The sequence below is a fragment of the Eumetopias jubatus genome, unplaced genomic scaffold (genome assembly GCF_037043125.1).
Source record: "Eumetopias jubatus isolate StellerSeaLion01/CBP00866 unplaced genomic scaffold, mEumJub1_p1.0 scaffold_7, whole genome shotgun sequence".
Classification (NCBI taxonomy): domain Eukaryota; kingdom Metazoa; phylum Chordata; class Mammalia; order Carnivora; family Otariidae; genus Eumetopias; species Eumetopias jubatus.
Genome location: NW_028274813.1, coordinates 25109473 through 25129649, shown reverse-complemented (window position 1 = coordinate 25129649; position 20177 = coordinate 25109473). Strand labels below are relative to the sequence as shown.

The 20177-nt window shown below is 53.8% G+C and overlaps 1 protein-coding gene across 1 annotated transcript; it reads right to left on the bottom strand.

The window, feature by feature from the left end:
- Positions 1-12922: 12922 nt before the first annotated feature.
- Positions 12923-18946, bottom strand: ZDHHC22 (zDHHC palmitoyltransferase 22). The gene is made up of 2 exons (XM_028102442.1): positions 18421-18946; positions 12923-13188 (listed from the first exon to the last, which is right to left on the bottom strand). Exons 1-2 carry the CDS (start codon positions 18944-18946, stop codon positions 12923-12925), a joined length of 792 nt encoding a protein of 263 aa, XP_027958243.1.
- Between the last annotated feature and the right edge of the window lie 1231 nt (positions 18947-20177).

Genomic DNA, 20177 nt, shown 5'->3' with positions numbered 1-20177 from the left:
ATATCTGGAAGTTGCACTTCACAGTCTAGGCTGCTTTCTTTTTTTTTAAATGTTTTATTTATTCATGAGAGTCAGAGAGAGAGAAAGAGAGAGGCAGAGGCAGAGGGAGAAGCAGGCTCCCCGCCTAGCAGGGACCCCGATGCGGGACTCAATCGCAGGACCCTGGGATCATGACCTGAGCGGAAGGCAGACGCTTAACCATCTGAGCCACCCAGGCGCCCTAGGCTGCTTTCATTCTTGAAGCATTTTTGGAGCCTTGGTTATGCTGTGAATCTTTTAGCTAGGACATTACTAATATTGCTGGTTGTGCCAGTGAGGTTGGGCCACGGTGACAGGACCGGCTTCCTGGCCCCCCAGTGGCAGAGGCCACGGCTGCGTGGGAGCTCCCACTCAATCATAAATGTCTGCTGCACTGATGGTGTGTGTGTGTGTGTGTGTGTGTGTGTGTGTGTGTGTGTGTGTGTGTGTGTGTGTGTGTGAGGAAAAGGGCTCTGGGCCCCCCAGGGTCAGAAGTGAGCAGGCACTTGACAGTGCAGGTTTGCCCCAGGGTAGTTCCCACTTTGGGAGACCTTTAAAAATCCTCAAACCTGGGCTCTTTACTGCTCCGTTTGTCCCTTCTCCTCCTTACTCCTCTCCAAATTTGTATTCTTCTCAAAGCCTGATCATTTGTACTTCTCCTGAAAGTTTTCATGACTCCTGAAGCTGACCCAAGACACCGTCCTTGTTTCTTCAGAGTAACAAATACATAATTATGTCCCAGGTGCTGGCCTAGTTGTAGGGTGGTAAATAAAACAGACATGGTCTCTGCTGATATTCTCGTGGGAGGGTGGCAATGACCATCAACTAGTCAGTCACCTCTCTGGTAGTTTGGGTCTCACTAGGTCTTATACATCCAAAGTTGGGTGTGTAAGTCTGGGAAAGGTGATATGTCCTGCTCGCTTCTACTTTTATTTAATTTTTTATTTGTTTTAAATATTTTATTTATTTGAGAGAGAGAGAGAGAGATGGTGACAGAGATAGCGAGAGAGAGAGAGAGCACGAGTGGGGAGGAGATGGAAAAGCAGGCCTCCCATGGAGCAGGGAGCCCGATGCAGGGCTCTCTCCCAGGACCCTGAGACCATGACCTGAGTTGAAGGCAGAGGCTTAACCGACTGAGCCACCCAGGTGCCCCCACTTTTACTTTAAAGATTAACATTTTGATAATCTTTGGGTTTAGCATCCTTTGTGTAGGGCAAGGTTTCTTAATATTGAAATACTAGTTGAGAACAGAAGTGTTGATACAGGCATAATATATTAGTTAAGTTCACCCCAATACTCAGGCACACTAGCAGAGAGTTCTAAGAAGTAGACTACCTGTTTGGTGACTCACCTTCACACTTTTTTTTTTTTTTAAGATTTTATTTATTTATTTGACACAGAGAGAGAGAATACAAGTAGGCAGAGTGGCAGGCAGGCAGAGGGAGAGGGAGAAGCAGGCTCCCCGCTGAGCAGAGAGCCCAATGAGGGGCTTGATCCCAGGACCTGAGCTGAAAGCAAACACTTAACCAACTGAGCCACCCAGGTGCCCCAGACATTTTTTTTCAAAGATTTATTTATTTATTTATTTATTTATTTATTTATTTATTTGAGAGAGAGAGCGAGCTGGGGAAGGGCAGAGGGAGAGAAAGAATCTCAAGCAGACTCCCAGATGGGTGCAGAGCCCAACCCGGGGCTCGATCTTACAACCCTGAGATCATGACCTGAGCAGAAATCAAGAGTCAGATGCTTAACTGACTGAGCCACTCAGGCCCCCCGGGCTTTTTTTTTTTTAATTGAAGTATAATTGACATACAATATACTGTTGGTTTCAGGTGTCCATCATAGCGATTCAACATTTTTATACATTATGAAATGATCCCCACGATGAGTCTAGTTAGCATCTGCCGCCATATTTGCAGACTTTGGCTCTCACCCTCCATAGCACCTGCATCTGCATTCTGCCGGCTGTAGCCGGCAAGCACATTTGCACCACCCCAAGCACCAGCACCTTCTGAAGGTCTGCACCGTAGGCTTCTCACTTGCCTCACCCTAGTGCCGGCCCCAGCAGCACCAAACACTTATGAAGGCCCAGGGCCTACAGAAAGACGCCTGAGGTCCGGGCCCTGGCGCCCTCAGAGCTGAGCCTGGAGACAGGACTCCGGGGGAAAAGCAGCAGTACAGGGGGTACTGTACTGCTGCCCGAGGCCACCCACAGACCAGAGCCCAGGAGCTCTCCACGGCCTCGCCAGAAAGAAACTCTAGGCCAGCTGAGATTTGAGCCCAGCCTTGGCATATGGTGCAGCTTGGATGGGCTGAGAGCAAGGGGCCAGCGAAGGACAAAGCATGAGTAGAGGCATCATGGTGGGTTAGAAATATCATGGCTTTGGGTCTGGATCCAGTTGGTTTCTGTGTGATCCTAGCAAGTTAGATAACCTCTCTGGGCTTTGTGTCCTCCTGTGTTAGGTTACTATCTCCTGTCAAAGATTATTGTGCTGTGATGTATGAAGTATCTAGTACAGTGGCCCCACATGGCAGGTGCTCGGTAAACAGTAATCATAAGATTGTTACTGCAGGGGAAATATGCAGTTCCAGGAGTGAGGACAGGGCCACCCTGGTTCAAGGTCAGCCTTTGACTTTGTACTTTCAGGCAGCAGCGGCAAACCGACCCAGCCCTGCTGCACCCAGCACAGAGCCCCTCCTTAAGTACACACCCTGCAGAGTACTTGGCAAACATGCTCTCCCCAGCCTGTCCCAAGCCTCACCCCTGTTCAGGGCCACACAGCCAGGGGGTGGGGACCCAGAGAGGAATCTGGAGTATTGATTGTCAGCCCCACCCTCACCAGGATCCTTAATCTCACACCCGGCCCAGCCTTCTGGCTGGTGACTCAGCCTCCAGGCTCACCTACAGGCCACGCTCCACACCTGCATCAGGCAAACCCCCTTGCTCCTGCTACTGCCCTCCTCAGGCACCTCTGCTGGAGTGGCCCTCTGCCTTGGCTGCACAGTGGTGGCAGCCTCTGGGGAGCTTTTAAAATCCAGATGCCCAGGCCACGCCCCAAACGAATTCTTGTCTCCGGGAGGTAGGACCTGCCCCTCCCCCACCCCATCAGTAATTTGTAACGTTCCTCAGGTGCTTGCGCACGTGCAGACAAGGCTGGGACTGTTCAGGGACTCCCTATCCTGGGGCTGATGTTGGGACTGGGGCTGGTGCGGAGGCGGGACTAGCGTGTGTACTAAGGAGGGGCTCTGTGCTGGGTGCAGCAGGGCACGGGAGGGGGGCCAGGAGCTACCTGTAAGTACAGAGTGAAAGGCTGACCGTGGACCCAGACCAGCTAGCTCAGCTGGCCCGCTGCTCGCTTCTGGTGCACGCGGTGTGATCCCTAGAGTGGCCATCGCCCTGGAGCCCGTCAGAAGGCAGAATCACAGGCCCAGCTGATTTAGGGTCTGCGTGTTCACTGGATCCCCAGGTGATCCCCGCACACGGTCAAGTCTGAGAAGCACTGGCACCCGCGTTTACTCGATGCTCACAGTGGTCCACGCATGGCGCCAGGTGTTTTACTCTCACACGTTTCATTTCCACGTCACGCCTCAGCGATCAGCACCCCCTCCCCTCTGGCAAACAAGAAAACGCCCACCATTCATTTAACAAATCCTTACCGAGTGCCTCCCTGGAGAGAAGCTTCCTGCTAGGGGCTGGGTATCAAACACGGGTTTCCCCTGCTGCTGAACAACTCACAGGCCCACGAGGTGTGATGTCAGTGTCACGACTTACCAGCTGTGTGTTCCTGGGCCACTTCCTGGGCCTCTCTGAGGTCCGGTTTCCCCGTGCGCAGATCTGGGCTGTGGTGGTGATTCAGCGAATTTCCCTAGGCCAAGTACTCACCTCCGGCCTGGATCTAGCAGGAGCTCAAGAATGGTTGCTATTGTTGCAAATAAAAATACCACCAAGTGATAGGGAGGCAGTGGGGTGGAGGAACATAGTGCCAAGGTCGTGCCCGCGGGGGTGGGGTGGGTCGGCAGGGATGAGAGCGGGGCGGTGAGCGCTAAGAACCTCCCAGGAATCGAGGCACCGGGGAAGGGGCGGGATGTGGACAAGGCTGTCCTTTCCTCGCACTCCCTGACTCCATGTCCCTGGATGAGTCTCGGGTCAGATCACTGTTAGCAGCACGAGTCTGAGCCCAGATCTCGCCCTTTTGCCCTCCGAAGCCCTGTGTGGCTCGGCGAGGCAAGTCACCCAGCCGCCGGTCCAGTCCCGGGCTCAGTTCGCCCGGGTCCTCTCCCGCGCCCACCTTTGAGGTGGGAGCGCGGTTGTCGGGAGAGTCGGGTGTGCGGCCCGGCGGCGCCCCCTCCCGGCGGCGCCGAGCCACTGCAGCGGGTGCCGAGACGCCTGGCGACTTGTACGCGGAGCCCTGGCCCACCCGCTGGGGGCCCCGACGCGCGCGGGAGCCCGGGGAGTCGGTTCAGGGGGTTCGTGTTCCTCGGAGCGCACCATTGTTTCCTGTAATTTAATTTTCTCTCCTGAAAGCGTTGCTAATTAAATCCTTTCTCCGGCGAGGCGCCTGTCCCCTCCCCTGCTCCTCTGTTGATTAAACTACCCAGCACGAGTGCGGGAATTCTCCGCCTGGGCTGCGGGCGCTCAGGTGGAGGGACCTCGATGCTCGCTCGCCCGGCCGCCCGCTTGCCGGCGTCCCTTCTCGGGTCTCCTGACTCCCTTTCCACCTGGACCATGCGAGCCGTCCTTGCAGCCTGAGTAAAAGCAGGCACAGCCCTTCCCCTGCTGCTGGTGACCTCTGCTGGCTGGGAATCCATCAAAGTCCACTTCACGTCAGTTCACCTCCCCTTGTCCTTCCGACTCTGAATCCTACCTCTCACCGCTTTTTCTCTTAAGTGCTATTCCCGCCTTCGCCCCCACCGTCCACAGCACAACGCGCCAAGCAGGTTGGCCAGCCGGCCCGGTGACTTGCGGAAGGTCACACGGCCTATGTGAGGGATAGCTCGGAGTAGACGGCGGCTCTCCGGAAGCTTAGCCTCTCAGGAATCACAAAACCAGAAGCCTCCAGGGGCCAAACAGGCAAGGGAAGAGTGTGGGGTAGCCCTCTGGGGGCTAGTGGGGAGGGGTGGGGTCTGTGGCAAAATAGAGTGGCTTGTCCCTTTGGAGGTCATTCAAACAATGTACCCCATTGAAGGTCAAGTGTGTCCAATTCTTGGTTAAGTCTAAGAGTGAGTCCAGTGTTTGAGGATGGCAGTGACTTGCCTAGGGTGACAGGGACTCGGTGGCAGGACCACCGGGCACTCTGGCCTCCGTGTGGTGACCTAAGATGCCACTTCCTGGATGGGGAGATGCAGCCCCCTGCTCAGTTCTGCCCCGTGCTGCGGAGAAGTGTCCCAGGCCTTCACCCCTCCCACTGCTGGTGCAGGGCCCCCTTCCCCTAAGAATATGAGGGGAACCATGCTCCCCTACCCTCTATTTAGAATCCTCTATGCAGACCACTTCTGGCCCAGTTCTCACTAGCTGTCAGGCAGAGAAAGAAGGCAGCTCAAGCAAATCCCAGAATTTGAAAGGAGGAGTTTGGGGGACCAATGCTATTTTTAAGGAGATATTACTGGTGGGGATTTCAGGCATCACAAGCAGGCCAGGAAGGGGGCATTTGGGGACAGGGACTCCAGGAAAAAGTCCACACATGGGACTGCCTCCTCCCCGGAAGGCCTCAGAGCCTCATTCTCTGTGGCTCTCCGCTCAGGGTTCCAGGTCACTGCCCTGTTTCCTGCCTGCAGAGCTTTGTGCTAATGTTGCCCTAAATGGGGGGAGGGGCATTAACATGGGATTCCGCTTCACCAGCCATCCCTGCAGCCCTTCCGGAGGCCTCTCTTTTCCCATATGTCATAGATGAGCTTTGGCAGATGCTTTCCTCCTCAGAGCCTGCTCCATTTTAGGGTCTTTGGTGGCCCCCTGCCCTGGTCTCCAGGGGGTGGGTGTGGAGACCTGCCGGCTGTGCTCAGCCCCTGGCAGTGTCTGGTCCCCTCCTGCAGGCACCCTGACACTGCCTGGGGGCCGGGGGCAGGCAGCAGCCCAGAAATAGCTCAGTCCTTTTTCCCCTGGCTAGACATCATCCTCAAGACCTGGGGCAGGGTCCTTAGCCTGGACTGTCCTCAGACATCCACAATTAGCCTCTGGAAGAAGCTGTTTCATACGGGCAACTTGCCCGTAATCATCGGTCTAGGAGGGACCAGATACACCTCAAGGTTCTCAGGGTCCTGAAGCCAGCCTGTTTTCTTGCACAGAGTCACCCTAAGCAACTGACTGTGAGCTCTGTAAAGGCAGAGGCTGTGCCTAGTTCCTTTCTCTGTATCTACCAGGGCCTCTTGAATAACTGGTGCTCCATACGTAGGTTAAATGAATGAATCTGTCAATGAATTCATGAATGAAAACTTGACTGTTACTTGTCAGCAGGGAATTTATTGGATGTCCACAATAGTCCACAATACAAAGACAGTCTAACGCCTGGGGTAAAAGGATAAACTCAGGAGCAGATAGCCTGAGTTTGAATCCCAGCTCTAGCACTTACCAGCTGCAAGGCTTTGGGCAACTTATGTGACCTCTCTGGGCCTCAGTTTCTTTACCTGGAAAATAGGGGTAACGAATAAAGCATACCTGGAGGGGTTGCTGTGAGGAATAAATCATTACTCTAGGTAAAGGGTGTATGACAAGGGCCTGGCATGTAGTGAATGGTCAGTGAATGTTGGTCATTATTACTTATTATTACTCACGCAGTAACAATAGCGTCGGTTGCTCTATACCAGCTGCTAGGTACTGGGGGGAAACCAGAGGACTCCACCATTGCCATTCTGGCCCTCCAAGGTTCAGAAGGGGGACAAAACCCATGCAGGAGGGAAGATTTCCCTGGGGGCTGGACCAGTCAGGGCTGATGGAAGAGGCCTGTGAGGGCCACTAGATGGTGGTGTGGAGAGAGGGTGTTGCAGAGGGTCATGAAGGGAACATCGGCCTCTCTAGTCAGGATGAGAGCTTGTGCATCATGAAACCTCACCCCTCTGAGTGAGCCCCCTGATAGTCATCTTGGTAGAAACAGCTTCCTTCTAACCCACTTGCTGAAGTTGTATGGGAAGGAAAGAGTGAAGGGGAGCTCTTTCCAGAGGCTCTTCTTTGAGCCCAGGGATCTCTGATATTCCCAGTTGAGTTATCCAACAGCTTGGGACTGAATCCCTGGGGAATGAACGTGACCCTCTGCCTTTGATCTCCAACCCGGAGGACCTGCTGATCATTAGAGAAACTGGACATCAGTTTGTGCTCAACTCTTCCAAGCAGGACAACCTGTAAAGGGATCAAAGGGAAGAGGCAGGTCCGTGGGGAACATGACCTGAAGACTAACCTCTTCTCCAACTGTGATGGCAGGTGCTTACTCGGGCCGCCATCACTCCTAAATGGAGACTCACAGTTCCCAGGAATCACGTGGCATCCCTGCCCCTGCACAGTCCCTCCTACCCCCACCCCCACCTATGGCCCTGCTTTCCTGTCTGGCAACTCGTATTCATCCTGTATGACCCTGACATTGTCCCGTCTGGGAAGTCTTCCAGCCTACCCACCGAGTGAGTGCTCTGCTTCTGCAGCACCCTGTCTTTCTCCCTCCTAATTGTCTGAAATTGGTCCTCTTCCCTGTGAGCTCCCCAAGATCAGGTAATAGGTCTCGTTCATCTTTGCATTCCTGGTTCCTGGTATCATGCCTCGCATGGAGTGGGCATCAATGAATGAGGAATGAATGGAGGAGCTGGGCCAGCACCCCCCACAGAGAGAGGAATGAGGACAGAAGCAGAAACCAACATCAGGAGCAACTGAGCTGCCGCAGGCCCCCCACGCCACCAACAGACTCATCCTGGTTGGTGACGAGGTCCAAGGTTCTGCCTCATTTCTAAAGCATCGCAGATAAGGCAGGAGCAACATATCCTAGCTCCCTGCGCAGCCCCTTCTTTTCTCCCCAGCAGAAGGAGCTGCCTCCCCAGCAGCCTGGAGGGCATGCCCAGAGGAGGGAGATGAGGGGAGCAATGAGGCCAGTTGCAGAATACTGACTACAGTATCCTGTATGGCGTGCGTGCATGAGTGACAAGGACATGGAGTGACAAGGACAACCACGTTCTTGGGAAAGGAGACTGGCTAAAAGATGGCTGCTGGGACCTACAACTAGCTTCTTCATTATAGCAGATGGGGGCTCAGGTCTCCTCAAGGACCCCTATTGTGACCCCTATTGTGACCCCTATTGCCGCAGGCAGATGGTTTCTCCCAGCGTTGGCAGCCAGAAGGTCATGCTGCATGGCATGATGTGCAGATTGCCCTGAATCTCTTCCTCCAACTCGAGGTTACAGAGTGGTTAGTTAAGAGTGATACCATTAGTTGCCAACCAATGGGCCACTGACAGAGGCGAGTGATCCCAGGTACCCTGAACCCCAGGGTCATGATCTTCTCTCCGCTCCATTGCTCCTGATGGCCTTTCCTTTGAGGTCACCTTGACCATCCTGTCTCAACCTTCAGGATCATCTCAGGCCTTCTCCCCATGGACCCCTCCAAGTCATGCTCCATGTCCGTGAAGTGGCTCTGACACTTCCCTTCCTTACCAGCCCACAGCCAGTATTCCCACCCAAACTCTGGTTATGTCACCCTCAGCTCATAACAAATGCCTCCTCTTGGGTGCTCCCCCCGTTCCAGTCTACCCACCAAAGCCCCGCTTTCTGAAATCCAGCTCTAATCATGTAGCTCCCTTGTTCACAACCTGCAATGGTTCCCCTATCAACTTCACTCCAGATCTCTTAGTTGGCATTCAAGGCCCCTTCTGCTCAGATCTCAACTCCTAGACTTAACTCCCTCTGCCTCTCTATGGTGTCCCCTATGCTCACCATCCCATGATCACTCCAAGGCTCCAGGCCTGTTCCCTTTTTCTGGAAAGCCCCCTTGTCCATCTCTGCCTGCTCAAATGTCATCCCCCCCCTCCAGCCTCTGCAGTTCACATGGAAGCTCCCTGGTCCCTATAGCTGGGACGGGCTCTCTTCCTCCTCTGGGCTCTCCCAGGAACCTCTCCAGGATGTGAACCCCTGGAGGACAGTGTTGTCTCATCTCTCTTCCAGCCCCACAGTGTGCACAGAACAGAAGAGATACGGAGTGAGCAAATGAGCACAAAATCTAAGCACTTGTTTGGTCAATATTTACTGAGCACCTACTATGTGCCTTGCCCCTGCTAGGCATTCAGGATACAATGGTGAAAAGCCAGAGTGTCTGCCCTGTGGAGTGTAGACAGCCCATGATCTAATGTGCTGAAGATAAGCCACACTTCCATTCATCCCCAACCCCCACCTCTCACCCCCACCCCCACCCACCAGCCAGCATACCTAAGGTCTGCCTTCTTGGTTGCTCATTGGCATGTATCCAGGGAATGCAGACCCATATACAACACTGGCTTTGGCCAAAGGTTCTTCACCAGCCCAAGCGGAACTAGCACTTTGTAGTTATGTCCTCCGTTAGTCTAGGCCTGTTCGTCTTTAGGATGCATCAGATGTCATGCTCATTCACCTGCTCAGCGACCACTCCCTCCCTGCAGGGCCCAACCCCCTCTCAGCTGCCCCCCGGGACTGGGTAGCCCAAAGTGTCCAAGTGTTGTAGGGGCTGAGAGATCAGGGAGCCTGGCTGATCCTCAAGGGTGGTCAGCTCTGGCTGTGATGGAGAACCAAGTGGCTTCTCCTCTTCATTCTCTCTCCACCTGTCCTCTGACCTGGGAAGGTGGGAGAGGAAGAGGAGTGGAAGGAAGTGGAAGAAAGTTCCCAGGTTAGACATTCTACCCCTGCTCCCCGTGGGTCCACAGATCCCAGGACACAGACCCGCTACCAACCCCGGGGTAGTTTCCACACATTTCCCAACCACACAGCACAACCCTGCTGGGTCACAAAGGACACTGGCTGTTGGGCTGGAGTAGGATCCTGGGGGTTCCGTGCAGGTAACAGGCATTTCCCTTTTCATCGCTGGATTCTGAGGTGAGCCAGGGGCTCGAGGAGGGGTTGCTGGAGCAGCTGGGGCAGCAGGGGTGGTTACTCAGGGAGTCTGGACAATGGTTATTTACCTAGTAGAACAGAAGTAATTTTAATACTTAGCTTAAGTATTTCAACAGCTATTAGGACTGCGTCAGTGCCTTCTAGCCTTGCCAGCCCTGCTACCGGCCACAGCGCCCGGGCGATTGCATCAAATCCAATTTAACACCACATATTTTATTGATGTTCTTCATCAACAATACAGGGCCATGTGTACAAATGTTACTCCAGTCCCACATCTGGCAACCTCCCCACCATCACCACCCACTGACCAGTCTGCCAGGAGTCAAACCCTGCAGGTCTCCCTTTTATTTCCTTTCCCCATGTCAAGCCTCACAGTGCTGAGCCTCCAGGAGGCTGGGAATGGCATGGCTAGCTTCCAAGCTTGAGCTCTGGAGTTGGGAGACAGCCAAGACCTGGATTGCCCAGGGCCTCTCTTCCCATCCCTTCCAATCCCACTGTTTTAAGTATGGACAGAACTGGGGGTGAAGATGCTCCCCAATGACTCTTCCATCCAGTCGGCCTGGGCTCCTCTTCAGCCTTCTCTGCAAATATCCTTCCCTTCCAAATGACCTGCCCTGCTGACACCAAGAAGGCAGAGTAACCATTTTTCAAGGCGTGGGAGTCAGTGCATGGGGGCAGTGACAAGATGCCCCTGATGGCAGAGATCTTGTTGTCTTGTTCATCATTGTTTTGTTTGTTTGTTTCAAGTTTTTATTTAAATTCCAGCTAGTTAACTTAGAGTGTAATATTAGTTTCAGGAGTAAAATTTAGTGATTCATCACTTACATATAACACCCAGTGCTCATCACAAGTGTGTCTTGTTCATCACTGTATATCAGTGCCTGGAAGAGACTTGGCACATAGTTGGCACTCAATAAATATATGTAGGATGCATGAATGAATGAATGAATGAATGAATATGGGAGGGAGTATGAGCCAGGGGTGGGTGCCATTTCTACATTAGCCCTATAGGGGGCGTGAAGGCAGAACCAAGGTAGAGTCCTCCCAAACACTGCTCAAGAAATCAGGGTGTTGTGTGGCAACGCTTGGGGTCACTGTGGCCACCAGTTGGACACTGTAGGATGTGGGCTTCAGCCCTGCTGTCTGCATGGATGGCAGACTGACCTTGGGATCCAGTCAGAAGGGGCACTTGTGCTGTTCATACTTGCAAACATGCCCCAGAGATTTGATCCTCTGGGTCCCAGAACACAAAGCTGTGCTCCCATCCAGAGCCAATTAGATAAGCAGGGCTGGTCTCACAACTGCACCCCCATATTCTGGTCTCCCCCATTCCCGAGCTTCAACTCTCCCCATCTCACCTCTCAGAGCAGAGCATGACCTTCCAGCTCCCCCCCCCCACTGTCCCCATCTGCCCCTGACACTGCTCCATCTCGCTTTCCTCAAATGCCAACCCCCTCAACTAGCATTAATACCCAGGTTGTCCTGGCTCCCCACACACTCCCTCCTTGGTAGCTAGGTAGGGTCCTGAAAGTTTGCATCATGATTTTCAGACCCCTCCATGCCTGCTCGCCCCCTTCATGAAAGCAAATAATTCACAGACATCTCTATAGTTCTTGCCTCTGGACCAACAATCACAAAGAGGATGCTAGAATCTTGGGGGTGGGAAAGGATCTTCCCTTTCTTGACCCTGTGCAGAAATTCTTTCCACGGCATGCCTGCCAGATGACTGGCCAGTCCCTGCTGGAATACCTCCAGTGGGGCACTCTTTACCTTCCCAGGCAGCCATTCAAACACTGAACAGCTTTAGTTGCTAGAATGTCCTTCAGAAATGAACCTACTTGCTCCTCTCATTCTCATTCCCCAAATATCCAAGTGCCCAGCCTGTGTGTGACCTCTCTCCTCCCCTCCCCTAAGCATTCTCTATTTCACAACAAAACTCACCATCTCTCCCTCCCTCCCTCTCTCTCCCTCTCTCTCTCTCTCTCTCTCTCTCTCTCACATACACACACACACACGTCCCCTTCTGTATGGTTATGCAGTCACATGCCTCTCTCATTTGTCAGTATTTCTCCTTTCCTTCTTCCTTCTTCCTTGCCTCCCCAGCACCTAGCAAAGACCCAGAGGCTGGAGATCAAGGCGGGGAAACCTGGACGAGTGCCAGGGAAAAGAAGCATCCAGGCAGGTCCCAGACTGCATTGGGGTAGCCAGCTGGGGCCGGCTGGACAGAGGACAGCACCTGGAAATCCCTGGCCATTGGCTGCTGTCTCCCCAGAGAAAGGGCCTTGCAGTTTGGGGATGGGGCAGTAAGCTGCTGAGATTCCCTTCTACTGCTCACAATTGCACATAGAGGATAAGAACACACCCTTCCTTTCTCAACCTCGCAAGCAGTTGGCAGAGTCAACTTGGCTACCTCTTACACATGTTAATTTTCAACATTTTTACCAGCCTCTGGGTCCTGGGGAGCATCATACCAACAGCAAGAATCCATTCTCCACTCCTAACATGCGTCTGAGAGAACGAGTTCTAGGTGATAGCAGTGATGACATGAGATATGGGAGAGAATGGATGAACCAGGCAGAGAGGCAAGCAGGGGCTCCAAGGGGAAGGAACAAAAGCAAAGGCCTCCTAACAGTGGGCTGGCTCCCAAGAGCCTAGCAGTGCCTAGGTGGCCATTTTTCCTTCTTGCTACGATCCACCAGCCAACACTGTTCTCTCTAGGTCACAGACCCAGAGGTGGATGCTAGGACCTTACCAGCTCAAGATTGTATTGGGTCATGGGTGGAGACAAGAGTGCCATGGTCTTACGTTCAGGAGGAGTCAAGACGCACAAACAGAGAAATGATGGGAATGCCTGCTACTTGTCTCGCTGCTTGGAGCTCTCACCTCCGACGTTGAACATGGGGACCAGCAGGCCCAGCAGCCACCTCTTCCCGAAGACCTCCTGTAAGTTCTTGCGCCAGGGCCGGGCCCTCACCGCCACCCCCTTCCGCACCTGGTGGCGGGTCTGTCCCCGTACGATCAACAGCAGCTGATGGCAGCAGAAGCCCGCGCAGGCCAGACCGATGGCAAACCAGAGGTAGAGCATGAGGATGACGAACATTTCAGAACCGAGGACAGCTCCTGCAGAGGGCGGGGAAACACCAGAATCGCTTTACACCCAGGCCACGTACGGAAAAGCGATCCATGCAGGCGCTTTCTGCCAGGGAGAGAGGGGGATTAATGAGACTGAAGCTATATTTTGTAGCAATCTCAGGGCTGCCGCAGCGAGGTAGGGGAAGGATGAACTAGTTGACCTAACTTTTTCTTAGTGCCGATGGCTCCTGAGGGGAGAGGGGAGAACTGGGGACGTGGGGCAGAAGAAAAGGAAGCTTCTCTGGGCAGTGCCTAGATGCTAACATTTCCTCAGAGTCAGAGATGCCATCTCTCTCTGCCTTCTCTTTGTGGTCTGGAAACAGGGAGAAGATATTTTCTCAAGAGGTGAGGGGGGTGAGCTGAGGATGCTAGAGAGAGAGCTGGCTCCTGGGCAGTCGCCTTGACTGCAGCACCGTCTTCCTACGGAGCTGGGAGCACTGGCAGCTGGGAGGACTCCGGAAAGTGACAGCATGATGGAGAACGGGGCCTAGTCATCAAGAAGAATAAATCACAAGCTCCAAGGGCAGTGCAGAGCATTGACTTAGAGAATAATTCAGCCATTAATGTTAACAAGAGGACAGTGTGGCCACTACAGCATTTGGCCAGAGCTGTCCTGTCAGTCAGAGCTTACTAAGGCTGGAAGAGGCCCCCAAGGTCATCAGTCCAGCTCCCTGCCTTGGGCAGGACCTCTCCAAACCCCTCCAAACCAGCACTCTCTATTATTGGTTTTGAACACCCCCTGAGTAAGAGAACCCACATTCTTGTTCAGACCTGGGGTGGTTAGTCCATGCTAGCTTGAATCTCCCAGCTCTGTGGTCTTGTCAAGTTTTTTAAACTCTCTGAGTTGCAGTTTGCTCATCTGCAAAATGGGTATAATAATAATGATTCCACAGGATTCCAGTAATCCCTGCATGATTCAGGGAAATGGTGTACAAAGTGACTAGCATTGTGGTTCACACTCAGTGCAATGCTCCCTGCTGAGGGTCATTCACAGATGAGGAGACTACATCAAAGAAGGATTCACATTTAACTCCTAAGACCATCAAGCTTTCTCCTTCCTTCCAGGGCTTGGAGTCCTGGATGGGCTGCAGCCTTGAAAGCCATGGTAGAGACACCTAGCTTGACTTGCCCAGCAGCTAGGGCAGTGGTTCCAGGAGAGAACTCAAAGGCCCTCCTCAGCCCCTCTCTCCCTGCAGGGCAAGCCCACCACCACCCCTTCTAATGAGATGAAGGTACCCACTCCAGAGACCCCACCTTACAACCTATTCAGCCTCTGTGATTCTCAACCATATCCTTCTTTTCCAGCATGCCCTGGCTCCAGCCCACCTTTTCCCTGGTCTCCTCAGTCCCCAATTTCTGGACGCCCTAGGGCTAGGCTTTTAAAACTTGTTCAGCCTGAGCAGCAGTGGACTCAGCAACCAGGAGGATGTGGACCGGATTCAGGTTTGCTCATAGCAGCCTCCTCTTGCCCTCAGCCCGGAGTTTTGATAGCAGTTTCTCCTTGCAAAGTTGGGGACAAACAATTCCAGCTGCCCGGGGGATGGAAATCTCACTCCAGCTGGCATTTTGAGCAGCCCCTCAGCCGGCATAGGGGCGGCAGTGGGACAGGGCTTACATAGGGCTGTTCCATCCCTCTGACCCACTTCTTCCTTGTCGGCACAGGTTAGCTCAGGCAGCCACGTGCAGGATGAAGGATCCTGGGCCCATGGTGCCCTCTGGGCTCCAGGAATGCTGACAAAGATGGCCCTCGAGCTGGGATGTGAGACATCAGAGCTGTCAAGCGCAGGCCTGCCTTGTAACTCAGCCGCAGGGATAAGCCTGGGCTGATGGAAGCTGTTTTCCATAGGCTTTTTCTGGCACTAAATCAAGACATGTGGAAAAGACCTTGTGGCCTTTTCCTGGCCCCTTGCAGCAGCTACAAAAGGCTATTCTGGGGACATGCCTTCTCTTGAAGTGTTTGAAGTTGCTCAGCCTGGCTGCCTCAGCTCCTCTGAATTATTTAATAATAGTTCTGCTTCTTTTAGAAAATCACAGAATTTTCCTAAAGGGTCTGAATGGTCACACGATCAAATCTCTCTTCATCCTTCCTTCTTACCAAGCATCTATAACACCTTTGACAGATCGTCATCCAGCATCTTCAATAGACATCCAGGGACAAGAACCTCGCTCCCTCCCTCAAGTGGCTCATTCATCAAGAAGCAGCTCGAGAAAGGCCGTGTGGGGCAGTGAATGGAGTATGAGCTCTAGAGGCTGGCAGCCCTGAGTCTAAATCTTGGGTTGGAGTCACACTAGTTGTGTGGTTTAGAAGCAACTTAACTGGGGCGCCTAGGTGGTTCAGTCGTTTAGTGTCTGCCTTCAGCTCAGGTCATGATCCAAGGGCCCTGGGATCGAGCCCCGCATCGGGCTCCCTGCTCAGCAGGAAGCCTGCTTCTCCTTCTCCCTCTGCCCCTGCTTGTGTTCCTGCTCTCTCTCTCTCTCTCTCTCTCAAATAAATAAAATCTTAAAAAAAAAAAAAGAAAAAGAATCAACTTAACCTTGCTGAGCCTTGGGTTCCTGAGCCTTTAAAATGGATATGAGAATACTTACCTCTAGACTCGTTGTGGGGATTGGATGAAGTGAAACCTGCAGGGTGGGTAGCACATAATAGGTGCTCAGCAAATGTTAGTCCCCTTTCCCTCTCCTGGACTTCCTGGTGGGACCCGCCATTCTGGCACATTTATCCAGATGCCATGACACAGGTCAGATGGTGGCGTCTCCATTTCCCAGATGAGATGAATGAGAGTCAGAGAGGTGACTCAATCTCCTGAAGCCCAAAGAAAGGACAACTTCCAAAATCAAACTGGCCAGTCTCCCACCTTCTTGGCCTGAGCTGCGGGCCCACACTCACAGCCATGTTGTGCTCTGCTGGCAGACCTGACTTGGGGCAGTACCACAGCTGGGGACAGCTCCATCATGAAACAGCTTGTGCCTTCCCATTCCCTCCTGTCCACCTGCCCTCCTGGGCAGACAACAGAGGGTGTGCCCACAACCCTTTGGGTTGAGAATAGAGGGAGAGGAGACAGGAAGGAAGAGGCTGAAGAGGTAAGGTGCGCGTGTGGGCGGAGAGTGAGGAGGGCTGGCCCCGGAGGAAAACAAAGTTCAGCAAAGGAGAAGAGGAATGGGATGGGAGAGTCGGAGATTAGAAATCTTGGCCTTCTTCTCTCTGGTGGGGATGGGGAGGAGGTAAAAGGGGGTGGGACTCATCCTTCTGCTGCAACAGGGATCTGGGCCCCAAGGTAGGTGCTGACTGGCTCTCTTCTCCCCCCAGATCAGAGCAAGAGCCCCTCTTCCTTTCTATCTTGTCTCCCAAACCTTGCACATATGGACAGGCCTCAAGCCCAGGCTTATCTCAAATCAAACCATTTCAAGATCCTCCCTTTGGAACCATTCATTTTGATGTGATGAAGCTACTTGGAAAAGAAAGTGTAATCAGGCTCTCTTGGCTCTCCTCATCCCTCCACCTGCCTGTGCTCACACTCCACCCCCTAGCCCGCCCACCTACCCTCCCCCGGCCTGGTTATTTTGGTCCCAGCAGCCTCCTGTGCCCATGCCAGGATCCAGAAGGCCCCAGAGCTCTGAGTTCTGGGCCGAACTCAGCCATCAGCCCTCAAGGCAACCCTACAGCTAGGGCCTTCCTGGGCCTCTGAATTCCCACTGTCTGATGGCGAACAGTTCTGCTCCTGCGAAGGACCAGGCTGCAGCCCCACCAAAGACCAAAATGATGGCTTTCCCCAGAGTGGAGCAGAACTTTTGTGAGTGGCCAGCCCAGGCACATCAAGACAATCTTGGGCTCTCAATGGAAGTAGCCGCAATGTCTTTCTTTGTCCCTGAAATGTCACTAGGTAAAGAAACGTGCTGGATTCCCTGTGCTGCTGGGAGTTGTTTCAAGACCTGGGGAAGGGGGGCAAAGGCTGGTGGTCAGTAGTAGTAAGATCCTCAGAAAGCCATTTAATCCCATCTGAGCCTCAATGCCTTCATCTGCGAGATGGAGATAACAATCTCACGCGCACGCACACATGCATGCACGCTACCAACTGTAAGATCCAAGTCAGCTGGAGTCAAAGGCCAAGGTGGGGATGGAACGGAAGGAAGTGAGGTAGGGACAAATTTCAAGGCCAGGTAAAGTGGTAAGAACTGCCACCAGGAGCCAGGTCCCTCTAGGCCAGGAACCAAGGAACTTTCCCTGGGGCACACTATATAAAGTACAGTCCCCACAGGGTGTGCAGCTGAGTGCCAGTGGGAAGGCCCACAGGCCTGGCTCCTGCAAGTGCGAGAGCCTCCCTGGAGGGTCACATCTCACGCCAGTCCCACAGCTCTGTGATGTGAAATGGAGCCTTTAAACATGGCTGCATCTCCAACCAGGGTGCCCCCTGCTCCAAGCCATCTTCAGGCTGGTGGGGACAAACATAGTGGGCAGGAGGGCAGGGCTTAGCCTCCTGCTGGGGCTGGCCTGGCACCCTGATCAGTCTTACTGTGGTTGGTTGGCAAGACCTCTGGAGGACAAAATCCTTGGGGGAATGTGTGAGCAGGACTGGAGTCCAGGCAGAGGAAGGTCATAGCATGGGTGTGCCTCACAAACTGCATGGAGGGAAGGTCAGCACCCAGCCCTGCCTGGCACAGAGCAGGTGTATTGCCTGGATCCTCAGGAAATGCTATGTGCCAATAATTAGTGTCAAGCAAGGAGGAGGTGATGAATGAGGCTGGGGAGTGGAGAAGGAGGCGGCTGGGGAAAATACAGTAAGCCCAATTAATTTTAATTTCAGATAGATAACAAAATTTTTATTTATTTTTTATTTTTTTAAAAAGATTATTTATTTTAGAGAGAGCACGCTGGGTGGGGGCGGGTGGCAGAGGGAGAGGATCATCAAGGCTGAGCGCAGAGCAGGAAGCAGGAAGCGAGGCTTGCTCTCACGACCCTGAGATCGTGACCTGAGCCAAACCAAGAGTCCGCTGCTTAACCTACTGAGCCACCCAGGTGCCTGGATCACAGAATTTTTAAAATTTAAGTATGCCCCATGCAATATTTAGGACATGCTTATACAAAAGAGTTATATGCATTGTTTATCTGATGTTAGGATTTAACTGGGCATCCTGTATTTTTATTTGCAAAATCTGGCAAACTTGGGGTGGGAGTAGAGGGTCCTTGTGTAGGGCCCAACCTGCCGGCCAAGGCCCACTCACCGGAGAAGAACTGGCTGATGGAGGTGGGAAGGAGCGTGAGGAAGGCCAAGGGGTGGGCGAAGGAGGTGGAAAGGGCCGCTGAGATGTAGGCCACGCCGGCCACCATCGAGTAGAGGCAGGCAAGGGAGGTGTAGAGGCAGAACAGGACGAAGTTGCGCATGTTCCTGCTGCCGATGCAGTTGCCCGTGAAGAAACAGTGATGGTCATGCCGCAGGGTGACTCTGGCGCACACTCGGCAGAAGTGGGTGCTAGGCGGGGGGCACGGGGCCCTCCTGGCCGGGGGCCCCTGGCAGGCATCCGGGTCGTCGGGGGAGTTCTGGATGACCAGGACGTAATTGCCCAGGGCATTGGTGGAGAGGAACAGGAAGAGCGCCCCGTGGAGCAGCGCGGGAGGGAAGAGCCGGGCAGCTGCGGGGTCCTGGCGCATGCTGGGCAGGAAGAGGAAGAGCTGCAGCGCCAAGGTCACCAGGGAGATGCACAGGAAGTAGGCGGGGGCCACCACGTTGAGCAGCCTCAGGGCCAGCATCCTCGATTACATTCCTAAGGGGCCCAGGGTGAGAGGAAGACTCACTGCGGTGCCCCGGGGGCGCAGTCCGTCGGTCCCACCCTGCCCAAACCCAAGCTCCCCACCCCTGTCCCTTGGATCACCCCTCCTCTCCCCAAAACCGGAACCGAGCAGGTGTGAGATCCCGAGACCGAAACGTCCTCTGCGGGTCAGGCCCTATCTCCAGGTGCCCGCTCCCTCGGGTTCTGAGCGACCTGGAGGCCCTGGAGACCTGGGGTCAGGCCCAAGGAGGGTGAGGGCAGGGCTTATTCGCTGTCTGGAGGGGATGAAGGGCATGGGACTTGGGCTCCGCTCCTTTATGGCAGTGGAAGCGAGCCCAGGTTTGGGATTTCTCCTTCAGACCCCCTTGGAGGAGAAAGCAACGAATTTGGAGTGGGCCAGAGAGAAATGACCTATTGGTAGTCCTGCTTCACCTCCTTTTCTCTCACCCTTTGACCTACCCACCCCCCACCCCCCCACCCCCCCCACCCCCCCCACCCCCGTCTTGGGCAATACTCAGGGACCACACCCATAACCCAAGGCTCTTGGGAGGTATGTATGCTTGGAGGTCCGTGATCTGTGTGTGGTGAGTGTGCGTGTGTGGGGGGGGTGTTCCTTGTGTATGACTCTGTACGTGTATTCTGTGTGCGCCTGGGTATCTGTGTTTGTGTATGTATATATCTGTGTATCACAAATGCAGCCGCTGCCACCTGGCTTAAAAAAAAAAAAAATCAATTAAAACAATCAATACATTCACACAGGCGCCCAGGCAGCGGGTGAGGTGGGGGGCGCAGCCGGAATACCTGTAACAGCCGGTCCTGGTCAGCCCATCTCTCCGTCGCTGGCTGCCCTGGCTAGTTCTTTGCAAAGAGCGTTTTCATTTGAAGCGACGAAATTAAAATCCCCCCTTCGCGCCCTCCCCCCATCCTCCTGGAAGGAGAAACCCAAACAACCCCGATGGCGCCGAAACCCTTTCGTTGCCAACAAGCCCTCCCTGCGCGAAGGAGCGGATGCTTGCCAGGCTTTCCGCGGATCTACCCCGGCTGCCGAGCACCCCCACCGCATCCCCACTGTACCCGGCCCCCCCAAAGCCCTGGTTCCTGCCCAGCTTCGGAAGCCACCGGGAAATAGGATTCCTGGCACCCGAGAGAACTTTTCCAGGGGCTAAGGAGTCGGCGAGCCCTAGGCGCAAGAAAAGTTCTGGGAAGGCGGC

What these genes read in the sequence shown, in the direction of transcription:
- ZDHHC22 (XM_028102442.1), bottom strand. Translation starts at nt 18,946, where the DNA reads ATGCTGGCCCTGAGGCTGCTCAACGTGGTGGCCCCCGCCTACTTCCTG. An exon ending in CATCAGCCAGTTCTTCTCCG is followed by an intron (nt 13,189 to 18,420) that starts GTGAGTGGGCCT and finishes CGCCCTCTGCAG; the next exon opens with GAGCTGTCCTCGGTTCTGAA.